This window comes from Schistocerca cancellata, chromosome 4 (genome assembly GCF_023864275.1).
Source record: "Schistocerca cancellata isolate TAMUIC-IGC-003103 chromosome 4, iqSchCanc2.1, whole genome shotgun sequence".
Taxonomy (NCBI): Eukaryota; Metazoa; Arthropoda; class Insecta; order Orthoptera; family Acrididae; genus Schistocerca; species Schistocerca cancellata.
This window is the reverse complement of record NC_064629.1, coordinates 217,595,209-217,609,724: the sequence shown is the minus strand read 5'-3', so window position 1 is coordinate 217,609,724 and position 14,516 is coordinate 217,595,209. Positions and strand designations below refer to the sequence as shown.

At 42.9% G+C, this 14,516-nt stretch overlaps 1 protein-coding gene across 1 annotated transcript in view; it reads left to right on the top strand.

Annotated features, from left to right (window-relative positions):
* LOC126184824 (putative ammonium transporter 3) overlaps positions 1-14,516 on the top strand; it is a 265,519-nt gene that overhangs the window by 20,178 nt on the left and 230,825 nt on the right. The window contains exon 2 of the mRNA XM_049927407.1: positions 3,943-4,228. Within this exon, the coding sequence (XP_049783364.1) occupies positions 3,943-4,228 (286 nt within the window). The remainder of the gene's footprint in view (positions 1-3,942; positions 4,229-14,516) is intronic.

Below are 14,516 nucleotides of genomic sequence, written 5' to 3'. Positions count from 1 at the left end.
TGTCTTGGTACGTTCACACCGAGCAGTTTAGTCGTTCAATTGCAGTGATATCTTTGCAGGACTGTCTGGATATGCTGTCAGTGTAAGCTACTTATTGACTTATTGGACATCGACAGAGAAAGCCAACGACCCATATTCTGTACAGGAGCTTGGAACGAAACTTAACATACATGACGAACACCCAGGCACACTTGTCCTTTACACATAGTGCGAAAGTATAATTCCACTTATAACGAGACCACAAATGTATGATTCTGGAGTATAGTAGATTGCGAAACAACTGTAATCAATTGTACAACATTATACGCATTTGCCCTTTTAATATTTTCTAACATCGGTACTGCATATTTTCTCAGGGAAAATTCACTGATTTATTACGATGTTTGGGGACCCATAATTTTCATGTATTGTTTATTTATCTTCTTTTATTATGAAAGACTACCCAAAGTTAAGTGATTATTCAGTCTTAATTAAATAGCAATTATTTGATATAAAACATTCTACTGAAGCATTACTTGTGTTTGAAAATCGGTATGTCTTGTACTCTATGAGTTATCGGTGCGAAGTTCATTTATCTTTAGTTACTGTTTTCTCTGGCTAGTAGTAGTAGTAGTGGAGAGTTGGATGTGAGCTGTGATGGAGAGAAGTCGAAATCTAGCTCGTCCCAGACGTACTCCAGTGGATTATACTGTTAATGTTTCACCAAGTACGCATGAAGTATATTGTGGTTATTTAAAAGCGAAGATTATACTGCAGAGTAACTTAATGTGATGTTTCATTACAAAGAAGTCCACTTAATACCTGTTTACGTCGTTTTGAGAACACAGCTAATCTGCGTTATCGATGACTCGACTGAATGAAGGAATTATACCGCAATACTAACTCCAAGAAGAAGATTGCTCTTAAATGCTTTCAAAACCCAGGAAACCTCTCGGCGAAATCGTATCCCGTTTATTTTCAGGACAACGAGCAACAACAACAACTACTACTACTACTACTACACTGAGCAGAAAACGAGTATTATTTCAATTACCGACTTTCTACAACGAGCAGTGTTAATGAAAGTAGTTCTAGGTACCGTGCTCTGCAATTAATTTTAATCAATTCCATGTCTGGAAACTACCGACTTAATTCTATCTGTACTTTGTTTCGTCAGTTATTTAATAATATTTCAGTTTTAGGCAGGACGCTGTTTCATTAGACAGTGCAATGTACAAATGAAAGGTAACTACAGTGAGATATTGATTTGCTTGCCATATAAAATTGTGTTATTTTCATATATAGTATCATTCGTGCCATTTTTCGCAATTTTCGTGTGAGACTTCGTGTCTAATTGATACTGTAAACAGAAAGAGCTGTCATTTCAACGAAAGAGCTTTCAATTCTCGCGTGCGTACTGGCAGTGATTTCGGTGAAAGATAATGTCACTCAACCAGTGTACCAGTGACACAGCTAAAAATTAAAATATTGACTTAGGATTCCCTGTGAATTAACTTCTTGTTGGCTTGAATCAACAATGTTACCCCAGATAAATCTTTTTGGTAACGCTTGCGATCAGTTTTATTTATTCTGGTGGCGCTTTTTCTAAGTCCAGGCGGACCCTAACCAAGTTATTTGTTTCATGTTCTCTTGCTCATTGTCTCTCTTGACGTTTTGGCCTTGCAGAATTACTTTCAGGATAGTTTCAGAAGATATAATTATTTCTGAAGAGAGGTATCAAGTCAGTGACTGGCGTTTCTCTCTTTATTCGTCTGTGTAATCGCAAGTGGCCTTACTGAGGCTACATGGCTGCCATGCGTTGCGTAAATAACTTCACAGCCCTGACGTATTATGTTTATTTGAGTCGTTTTTGGAATGCAATTTTTGGCATCTAATGGTCTTTGTAGACACTAAATGAGTCTTTGGTCTCATCATCTTATATGTAGGGAGGCCCAGAGAAGTGTAATCTTGACAGGAAAAAGATACTCTTTTGGAACATGCTGCTTTTGAGTCATATCTACAGTTATAAGTGGAAAAAGTCCTCTTGTTCCGCAAAGTGCGGTACCGAGAGCACAACGTGGTAAGGTACCGAACAATAAAGTCAGGGGAGAGTTTCACAATCCGAAATAGTATCAAATATTCGTTTTTGCAGGACCAGGTGAAGCTCCTGAATGAAATACGTTCTGATGAAGAATTTTTGTGCTGCATTCCCATTGGGACGAAACCCTTTGTGGTATTTCGATCTATCACACAATCCTTGGTGTAAAATCACCGTATTTTCGCATAGCGTATACTACCACGTTAACGCGCACAACACAGCGCCTCAGTATTAGTCAATGTAGGCATAGAACAAGCGACCTGATACCTAAAAAACCCGAAATTATAGCTCAACAAACGCTTTGAAAGTTCAACGGCGTTTTTCAGTTTTGGTATGCTAGCTGAATACTACACAGATCGCGAACATTTAGTAATCTGAAGTTCGGAATTACGACCGTACAGCGCGCCGCGCGGAATTTTTATTCCTATCGGAAGAAAGTCACCAAATTGTCCAAAAACCATTTTCAGTGTTGTTGACGGGCGGATTCCTCGCCTCGCCACTCGAATCCAAAGATTCGCCTCAAATGATCTCAGCACATCAACGCACAGAGTCCCTCCGGTCGGTGGATTTGGAAAAACTTATTGCTGTACATTGTTTTATAATAAAATAAAATGCATCACAACAAAAGATGGAATTCTGACATTCCATGTTTTTCCTTTAATTGCATATCTTTTGTCATTTTTTTTTCTTGAATGCTTGCATATTTTAAGATTTTATTGTGAGTGGAATTCCAGGCTCAGTTATTATAGTATTACAAGGGCGTAATTAGATTCTGGACGAAAGGGGAGGGGGATACAGGGCGCAGTTGGCTCTGAAGAATCCCAGCAGCCCGCTGAAAAAAATCTTTTGGGAACAGACTATAGAATGTGCTATTATCACATACCCCTTTCGCTCTCCGCAAACCCCTCCCCATCGCCCGTATGGTTATCATAATTGAGCACCACCCATATGACTACACTGTACGATATTTTGCCATTTAGGCTACTGATGACAGAATTTGGTGCAAATGCAACCGTCGCCGTTTGGGCGATGTTTTGTTGATCGACGCGATTTTTGGGCGACACGCAAATTCGTTGTGATTCATTGATTTTAATTTTATGTTATTTTTAATGTTGTTTAACTCTCCGCTTCCTTGTGAATTACTGAAATATTGCAACGATGAATTTCTACTAGTCCCAAATAAAGATGCCAGTTCTAATATTAAACTGCTGTAGATAGGGAGATAGGCTACGATAGCTGTGCGCAGATATTTTTAACTTACTGTATCGCTGGTGGACGAATGAAAATCCGTTTTCCTCTTCTTTCTTGTTACAAACTTATCTATAGTTAGAAACTACCCCCAACAGCTCATAGCACATAAACCATAAATGGCATCACATCTAACATTAAATTCAGCTGCAAGTAAGAATTGAACTAAAAAAAAAAAAAAATGGAAATGTCGTGTGGCTAGGGCCTCCCGCCGGGAAGACCGTTCGCCTGGTGCAGGTCTTTCAATTTGACGCCACTTCGGCGACCTGCGCGTCGATGGGGATGAAATGATGATGATTAGGACAACACAACACCCAGTCCCTGAGCGGAGAAAATCTCCGACCCAGCCGGGAATCGAACCCGGGCCCTTAGGATTGACAGTCTGTCACGCTGACCACTCAGCTACCGGGGCTGATCGGTGGGCTTGTTGTTTCTTCGATTGATTGAAAATCAAAATATCTGTCAGTTCCATTACGGGGTAAGTACGTCGCGCATGATTTCATTTGGGTGATATGTGCGGCCAGAATCCCTCACCGCCTTTGGCTAAATCCTCACGTCCGTGCGATCGAGTCTGAGTGGTTTATTATAACACATTTGTATTACACTTCTGTTTCCAGGTTTCGGAATGTTGGAATCTGGCTGTGTGTCGACAAAGAACGAGGTAAACATAATGATGAAGAACGTAGCAGATGTGGTACTTGGTGGCTTCAGCTACTGGCTCTTTGGTTTCGGTCTTAGCTTTGGACGAGGAGAATATACCACACCATTCATGGGTGTGGGAGAATTCCTCTTGGATGCTGATGACGAAGATCCTCTAATGGGACCTGTAATGGCATCGTTTCTGTTCCAGCTGTCTTTCGCCACAACAGCTACAACTATCGTCTCAGGAGCTATGGCAGAAAGGTAATTCCGCAACCTCGATGTAATTTTACTCTTGTTCAATACATGCAGTGGTAAACGGCAAAACTTACAAGGACTGCTCGAGTGCGAGGTCGCAAGTTCAGTCTTCAGCAAGGCCCATTTGAAAGTGTTGTGTTAATAATTATGACAGGAAAAATATTAGTTGCTAATGAATCACCTTTACATCAGGAGGGCAACAGAGAATGAGTGTCCTGCAGATGCAGATATCAACCTTCTATGAGATGCATGCATTACACTTCACAAAACTGATATCGTCGACATTCAACAAATGTTCAAAAAAAAATGGCTCTGAGCACTATGGGACTTAACATCTGTGGTCATCAGTCCCCTAGAACTTAGAACTACTTAAACCTAACTAACCTAAGGACATCACACACATCCATGCCCGAGGCAGGATTCGAACCTGCGACCATAGCAGTCGCGCAGTTCCGGACTGAGCGCCTAGAACCGCTAGACCACCGCGGCCGGCAAATGTTCAAAAAAAAAACAAAAAACAAAAAACAAAAAAAAAGAAAAACATTAACTTGCATCATGAACACTGAATGAAAAATGGTGCGCCACAGTAATCGCTCTTAAAGAATGCATATAGAATCATACTGGTATAACGGGATGATGAGAACTGATGGCATGTGACGGCATGCAACCTAATGTGAAACAGTGTGTCGTGGAGCTTATTGAGAAACAGACTATCCTTTAAGATGTAGGTGCAGATAGTGCGATAATATGTTCTATAGGTACGGAGAAAACAAACATCCAGAGCCTGAATATTTCCAGTTTTTCCAGGTAGTATGAATTGCAATGTCACACAATTTTCAGGACGGACAGTTTGCTCTAAAGGAGCATCATTTTTATACGCAGACCAGAAATCAAGCACAAGCCATTTTTTTCCAAGTATTGACCAAAAGCAACGCTCGTATTATAGTTGTAGTTCTCGTACGCCCATTTTTTCTTGTAGTTCTCTTACGCTGATTTTCCCACTCTTGTTTGCTGTGACGTAATGATTCGCTACTGCTCTTGAAAGATTACGCACACAAGAAAGAATCTTAGGGGGCAGAGCACCTCCATCTTATCGCAGCGCAATAAATAACTTTCTAGCACATTTACCATTCAGACTAACAGTCGGCATAACTGTATATGAACACGTTAAGGCATCTTGATACAACTAACTTGGTGCCCCTAATTTCCAGGGTTCCTTTCACATGCATTTCCACTTCAAATCCCGATAGTTCGGAGATAAAAGCAAATTCCATACTGAACGATAAGATAAGTTTTTTTTAATCCTCATCTACAAATTTTCAAGCTGATTCTGTAGTTTCCAGGCATCGTAAAGTTGACGCTTTGTTTGAAACTTCGTTATCTTCTGTCTTCCAATTTTATAGCGCTGTTTGAAGTTACGCAACCATCCAACGCTTCCCTTGAAAATATTGGTATCTATGTCGCTCGCAATTTGATGTGCATAACGTATTAGGTCACTATCATGCACATCCTGTAAATTGTATCGAGCATTTTTGAAACACGCAAAAACTAGTTTCTTTAACAAGTACGTCTTGTCCTCCCTTGAATACCCGTATTTTTTTATTGTTTTCATTATACACTACGCGGTCATTTTGCTGCGGACTTATCGAAATCGGTCCATAATTTTTTTTTTCTATGCTGCGGATGATCTTCCATAAAGGTAATTTTTTTAGTGCCCGTTGTTTGGACAACGATTGTCCTTTACTAAGTTTCACTGGAGATAGGATTTGTCGCTCCTTGTCTGGCAAGGATGATGAGCTGCATTGCTCGACACCTTTTTCAGTATCACTTTCACATGTTAAGCACGTATCGTCATTATTAAACTCCTCACGTACATTATCCGCACAATTGAGCGTATACGACACCACGTATTACACTGACTCATCTTGAAGAAACGCTAATATTTCATCTGTAACTTCTTTCTGACTCTGCGGAATTCCTTGGACTGCTTTCTAACGAAATGTCAACTTCGGAAACTGTCGTTGTAGATTTAACGTAATATTCGCTTTGTTTATTGTTGCCATTGCTCTGTTTTGTGTCAACACCACTAGTACTGTAGCATTGTTGTGAGTTACTCGTCGACTAAGCAGTTTAACTACGCTCCGTAGCCTCATGCTGTTCGCACCACTGGATACTGCCAGTCCCGCCCCCTATTGCCATTAGCAGCCAATATTGTGGTTGCATGGTAGACAATACGTGGCGCGTAGAATGCCGTAGATGCCATTGGCCTTTTGTGACAGAGCACCCAAGGGCTTCCTTGTTAGTCTGTTGTCTATATGACAGCTTTAGTATGTTTTCTCTCGAAGTACAAGCGAAAGCACTTGCCCCTCTGTGAACATGTAACTCAGCTCAATGCAAGGACTTTAGCTGCAGTAACGTACCTGCATATTCATTGTGTGATTTGTATCCACTCCCTTTGCAAACGAACAATTGTAATGGTGGAGGCCATGACGTTGGGATCACGGAATTACTTCAGACTTTGTACACTTCTAGCAGACCATTAAAACAAGCCGCGCTGGGTAGCCGAGCGGTCTCAGCCGCCTTGCCACGGTTCGAGCGGCTCGCCCCGTCGGAGGCTCGAGTCCTCCCTCGGGCATGGGTGTGTGTGTGTAGTCTTTAGCGTAAGTTAGTTTAAGTTAGATTAAGTAGTGTGTAAGCCTAGGGACCGATGACCTCATCAGTTTGGTCCCACAGGAACTTACCACAAATTTCCAGTTTTCCATTAAAACAACATAATGTGCAAGTAGTAAGATGCACTACTCTGGCAATACCGAGAAAACCGCAAGAGAATTTTTTACGCGTCTGCCATGTAAATGATGTATCTGTGCATAGGTGCCGAATGTTACAGTTCATGGTGGTCAATTGGCTAGCGTCGGAGCTTCGTAAGACGATCGTGCGAGAGACGACGGTTGGACTCCCGCTCGAACTTTGATTTCCGTAGTGGAAATGAAGTCCCAAGCTTCTTCACAGAGTGTAGGGGAACGATGCGGGAGACCCGCACCGCCGTACTAGGCAAGGTCCTAATGGAAGTGGTTTGCCGTTGCCTTCCTCGGACCGTAATGGGGATGAATGATGATGATGAAGACGACACAACAACCCCCAGTCATCTCGGGACAGGTGATAATTCCTGACCCCGCCGGGATTCGAACCCGGGACCCCCCTGCTCAGGACGCGAGAACGCTACCGCCTGACCACGAGCGGCGGACATTTCTGTAGTATTAGTATAAATTATGTTATGTTCAAAAAACTTGCACCTACACCATTCGTTCGTGCTACTTCAGCAATTCTCACCGTTACGCAGGTTAACTGCCAAATGGGGCTCCCTTTGTGTCTGCAGCTCGAAGCACCGAGGTGCAAAGTAGTTCCGGGTACCTTACCAGATTGTATGTATAAGGGATTTCGCAAATCGCGATAGGCATACATTTTCAGGAAAACTCTATGCATTTCTTCATTTACTTGTTTATCGTTATAAATATGCTTGTTCTAATAATTAAATTTATTTTATACAGTAAGTATTCAAATAACACGAAATTCAGTAAAACTTCATGCAAATACACGCGGTTATATTGCTTCTCAGTGTCATACAAATTAAATAATATGACCATTGGTGAAAATAAAGTAGATTAAAAATTAAGTGTGAGCAGGAGTCGAGCCGTCCCCTCATCGGCATTAGTCTGAAGTAGGTCGAACGCTAACCAGTCGACCACCATGAACTCCAACGACCGGTACCTTCGCACAGATACATCGGTGACATAATAGACGCGTAAAATTTTCAATTGGCTCTAAGCACTATGGGACTTAACATCTGAGGTCATCAGTCCCCTAGACTTAGATCTACTTAAACCTAATTAACCTAAGGACATCACACACACCCATGCCCGAGGCAGGATTCGAACCTGCGACCGTAGCAGCAGCGCGGTTCCGGACTGAAACGCCTAGAACCGCTCGGCCACAGCGCCTGGCGACGCGTAAAACTTCTCTTGCGATTTTCTCGAACTTGCCAGAGTAGTACACCTTGCTAGTTGCATATTGCGTTATTTTAATGACCTGATAAATGTGTACAAAGTTTGAAGTAAATCCGTGATCCCAACGTCGCGGCCTCCCTTTGTCAGATATAATTTGTTTCTGTGAACAAACAGGGGCTGATGTATTACAGCGATTCAGTAGCTTTGGATTCTCAGTTTATGATAGCAATTACGAAGCGAATGTTTGACAAGTGATTGGATTAACCAGCCTACTGCGTCCACTCTCCGTGAGAGCCTTAAGGCAGCGGAGTGCACGAAGGACAGGCATACTCAGTGTGGCGGTGAGGCTAAATCGGAAGGCAGACGGAAAAACTACACAACATATGCTACCCACCTTAGTGCATATTCACGATTCCTGTTATCTTTCAACGGATTCGTAATTCAACCGTCATTCGTCAGAGTCAGTATCGTTGGACAGAAAAGTAATTTTTGCACATTTGACTGCTTCACTTTTTGACGTGCAGTAGTGGTACTGAAAATAATTTTAATTTTTTTTTGCGAACTTAGCTACGCATCTGAACAGCAAAGGGGGAAATTGAAGATTTCGTTTGAGCTGTATCAACTGTAAGTCGACGGCATGAAAGGAAGGAGCCATCTCATGGACTATCAGTTCACTTCTTCTATAATCATTTAATCACCATTAATATCTATTATTTATATTTAAAATGGCTGCAAGGATACATTATTGATTTACTTCCAGTAAGGGATTGTTTCCAAACATGAATGACAAGTTACATCGATACAGCACTATTATGACAGAATGAGGCTCTCTCCCCTCTGACAAACTTTATGATTCAGTTTGAGTAAATGCTCATGAGTGTGTTATAAAAGTCAAGGCACCGCACTTTCTCTGAAATTTGTCACATGGTTTGCAATGCAGAAAAACATTTTTATTTCATGCATATGTTAAAACAATCAAGACTCTTTCGTTTTATGAGCCTGCAAAGTTTGCATTCAGAGTTGTATGTCACAACTAAAGGCCTTAGAATATTCTAAATTTTGCAACTATTTTATAATAATCTTATACCAACATTCTACACCTTTCGTTACTCTAGTTCCCGGGAAGAACCATCCTAAACTCTTACAACACGTATGGCATTCTCCGCCATGCAGCGATGTGTACTTGTAGTTTCTTTGTGAGTGAGAATATGTTGAACATCGTACTACTCCACATGCATTTCTGTTATTATTGTAACATGAACATACATTTCAGTTGCAAAGAATGTCTACTACTGTGAAGCAAGCTCTGTGTGAGTGCACTGTAAGGTTACATATTTGGGAGAGTTCTTTCTTTCGTGATTATACGTTCATATTACAATGCTTCCTCCCGTCTGACACAGCCCATTGTCTGTGATAGTATTTCCGAGAGCTACAAGAGTTAAACGTGGGTTAGTTAGCTGGTTGGTTAGAAGGTTAAGGGGCTAAACAGCGAGCTTATGAACCTCTCGGTTAAAAGATGGGTCATTTGTTCTTGGTGAAGTGAGACAGAAATTTGATCGAATTATCATAGCGTATAGGAGCAGTAACACAGAGGCATTGAAAGAAATATTTATGCCAGAGCTGAGAAATAATTTAGAGAAAAGTAAAACTAAATGATTCGGGCCGGTGTGCAGGTTAAACGGCAGACGAGACCTCCCTCAGGACCAATCTTTGGAAGCCGGCCGTTGTGGCCGAGCAGTTCTAGGCGTTTAAATCTGGAACCGCGCGACAGCTACGGTCGCAGGTTCGAATTCTGCCTCGGGCATGGATGTTTGTGATGTCCTTAGGTTAGTTAGATTTAAGTAGTTCTAAGTTCTAGGGGATTGATGACCTCCGATGTTAAGTCCCATAGTGCTGAGAGCCATTTGAACCATTTTGAATTAATCTTTGGCGAGAGAAACCTGAGCCACATTTGACACCCCGCCAAACAGATTAACTGCTAAGACAGTTGTGGAGTAAGGTTGCCTTCTAACTGAGAAGATTTCTAATAGTAAAAGTGAGATGGCTAAATCATAATAATCATCAGTTGGACCAACAATAAGTTGAGAGAAGCAATCAGGTCAATAGGTGGATTGCGCATGCCGAGTGTTCCTCTGGGCTCTGCATGCAGCAGGGACCGTCTGACCCACAGCCGTCCCACTCCCGATCCGTTATTGATTTTGTATATTTATTTTTGAGTCATCAGTCCTCTGACTTGATTGATGCGGCCTGCCACGATTTCCTCTCCTGTGCAAACCTCTTCATCCCAGAGTGGCACTGAAAACCTATGTCCTCTCTTATTTGCTGGATGTACTCCAGATTCTTCTTCCTCTACAGTTTTTTCCTTCTACAGCTGCCTCTAGTATCACGGAAGTCATTCCCTGATGTCTTAACAGATGTCCTATTATCCTGTCACTTTTCCTTGTCAGTGTTTTCCACATATTCCTTTCTTCTCCGATTCTGCGCAGGACCTGCTCATTCCTTACCTTATCAGCCCACCTAATTTTCAACATTCGTCTGAAGGAACACATCTCAAATACCTCGATTCTCTTCTGTACCGGTTTTACCACAGTCCATGTTTCACTACCATACAACTCTGTGCTAAAAACGCACATTCTCAGAAATTTCTTCGTCAAATTAAGGCCTATGTTTGATACTACTAGACTTCTCTTGGCCAGGAACGCCCTTTTTGCAAGTGCCAGGCTGCTTTTGATGCGCTCCTTGCTCCGGCGGTCATTGGTTATTTTACTGCTTAGGTAGTTGAATTCCTTAACTTCATCTACTTCGTGACAATCAATCCTGATGTTAAGTTTCTCGCTGTCCTCATTTCTGCTACGTCTCATTACTTTGGTCTTTCTTCGATTCACTCTCAATCTATATTCTGTACTCATTACACTGCTCATTTCATTAATTTCTTTGGTATGTTTAATAACAGAGTGGTACATCTGTATAATCATGAAGCACAGTAAGACAGACAATTGTAGTTTATACACTCCTGGAAATTGAAATAAGAACACCGTGAATTCATTGTCCCAGGAAGGGGAAACTTTATTGACACATTCCTGGGGTCAGATACATCACATGATCACACTGACAGAACCACAGGCACATAGACACAGGCAACAGAGCATGCACAATGTCGGCACTAGTACAGTGTATATCCACCTTTCGCAACAATGCAGGCTGCTATTCTCCCATGGAGACGATCGTAGAGATGCGGGATGTAGTCCTGTGGAACGGCTTGCCATGCCATTTCCACCTGGCGCCTCAGCTGGACCAGCGTTCGTGCTGGACGTGCAGACCGCGTGAGACGACGCTTCATCCAGTCCCAAACATGCTCAATGGGGGACAGATCCGGAGATCTTGCTGGCCAGGGTAGTTGACTTACACCTTCTAGAGCACGTTGGGTGGCACTGGATACATGCGGACGTGCATTGTCCTGTTGGAACAGCAAGTTCCCTTGCCGGTCTAGGAATGGTAGAACGATGGGTTCGATGACGGTTTGGATGTACCGTGCACTATTCAGTGTCCCCTCGACGATCACCAGTGGTGTACGGCCAGTGTAGGAGATCGCTCCCCACACCATGATGCCGGGTGTTGGCCCTGTGTGCCTCGGTCGTATGCAGTCCTGATTGTGGCGCTCACCTGCACGGCGCCAAACACGCATACGACCATCATTGGCACCAAGGCAGAAGCGACTCTCATCGCTGAAGACGACACGTCTCCATTCGTCCCTCCATTCACGCCTGTCGCGACACCACTGGAGGCGGGCTGCACGATGTTGGGGCGTGAGCGGAAGACGGCCTAACGGTGTGCGGGACCGTAGCCCAGCTTCATGGAGACGGTTGCGAATGGTCCTCGCCGATACCCCAGGAGCAACAGTGTCCCTAATTTGCTGGGAAGTGGCGGTGCGGTCCCCTGCGGCACTGCGTAGGATCCTACGGTCCTGGCGTGCATCCGTGCGTCGCTGCGGTCCGGTCCCAGGTCGACGGGCACGTGCACCTTCCGCCGACCATTGGCGACAACATCGATGTACTGTGGAGACCTCACGCCCCACGTGTTGAGCAATTCGGCGGTACGTCCACCCGGCCTCCCGCATGCCCACTATACGCCCTCGCTCAAAGTCCGTCAACTGCACATATGGTTCACGTCCACGCTGTCGCGCCATGCTACCAGTGTTAAAGACTGCGATGGAGCTCCGTATGCCACGGCAAACTGGCTGACACTGACGGCGGCGGTGCACAAATGCTGCGCAGCTAGCGCCATTCGACGGCCAACACCGCGGTTCCTGGTGTGTCCGCTGTGCCGTGCGTGTGATCATTGCTTGTACAGCCCTCTCGCAGTGTCCGGAGCAAGTATGGTGGGTCTGACACACCGGTGTCAATGTGTTCTTTTTTCCATTTCCAGGAGTGTATTTAGGAAATGCAATTGTACTTTTATATACCCTTGTGTCTGTATCATATATATTTATTTGTTGACAACATCCATACAATCTATATTGTCTACGGATGGATAGAAATAAATAAAAAGTAAAAATAAAATCAGTAGATCATGTAATTCTTCTTCACTTTCACTGAGGATACAATGTAATCAGCGAATCGTATCATCGATGTCCTTTCACCTTGAATTGTACTTCCACTAATGAACCTTCCTTTTATTTCCATCACTGCTTCTTCGATGTACAGATTGACAGATTGAACAGTAAGGGCGTAAGACTACATCTCTGACTTATACCTTTCTTAATCCGAGCACTTCGTTCTTGGTCATCCGCTCATGTTTTCCCTTTTGGCTCTTTTACATATTTTATATTACCCTTCTCTCCCTATAACTTACCAATATTTCTCTCAGAATTTCCATTGTCTTGCACCACTTTAGATTGTCGAATGCTTTTTCCAGGTCGACAAATCCTGATTTTTCTTTAGTCTTGCTTCCATTATCAATCACAAAGTCAGAATTGCATCCATGGTGTCTTTGGCCTTCCTAAAGCCAAACTGATCGTCATTTAACACATCCTCAATTTTCTTTTCCATTCTTCTGTATGTTATTCTTGTCAGTAACTTGGATGCATGAGCTGTTAAGCTGATTGTGTGATAATTCTCCACTTGTCAGCTCTTGCAGTCTCCGGAATTGTGCGGATGACATTTTTTCCGAAAGTCGGATGGAATGTCGCCAGACTCACACATTCTACACACCAACGTGATTAGTCGTTTTGTTGCCACTTCCCCCAATGGTTTTAGAAATTCTGATGGAATTTTATCTATCCCTTCTGCTTTATTTGATCTTGAGTCCTCCAAAGCGCCCTTAAATTCTAATTCTAATACTAGATCCCCTATCTTGTAGTGGTCTTCAATGAACTTTTTCCACCCATCCGCTCTCTCTTCGTCCTTTATCAGTGATGGGTCTGCCCCCGGTAGCTGAATGGTCAGCGCGACAGAATGTCAATCCTAAGGGTCCGGGTTCGATTCCCGGCTGGGTCAGAGGTCTTCTCCGCTCAGGGATTGGGGTTGTGTTGTCCTAATCATCATCCCCATCGACACGCAAGTCGCCGAAGTGGCGTCAAATCGAAAGACTTGCACCAGGCGAACGGTCTACCCGACGGGAGGCCCTAGTCACACGATATTTACATTTATTTAACAGTGGAATTCCTCTTGCATTCTTAATGTTACCACCATTGCTTTTAATTTCACTGAATGTTGGTTTGACTTTCCTATATGCTGATTCAGTGATTCCGACAATCATTTCTTTTTCGATTTCTTCACATTTGTCATGCAGTTATTTCGTCTTAGCTTCCCTGCACTTCCTATTTATGTCATTCCTCAGCGACTTGTATTTCTGTATTCCTGAATCTCCCTGGACATTTTGTACTTCGTTCTTTCATAGATCAGCTGAAGTCTTTCTTCTGTTAACCATGGTTTCTTCGCAGTGACCTTCTTTGTACTTATGTTTTTCATTATGACTTCTATTATTTCTCTTTTTAGAGGTGTCCATTCCTGTTCCATTGTACTGCCTACTGAGCTATTCATTATTGCTGTATCTATAGTCTCAGAGAACTTCAAGCGTATCTCGTCATTCCTTAGTACTTCCGTTTTCCACTTATTTATGTATTGATTCTTCCTGACTAATCTCTTAAATTTCAGCCTACTCTTCATCACTACTACATTGTGATCTGAGTCTATAACTGCTCCTGGGTACACCTTGCAGTCCAGTATCTGATTTCAGAATCTCTGTCTGACCATGATGTAATGCAACTGATATCTTCCCATATCACCAAG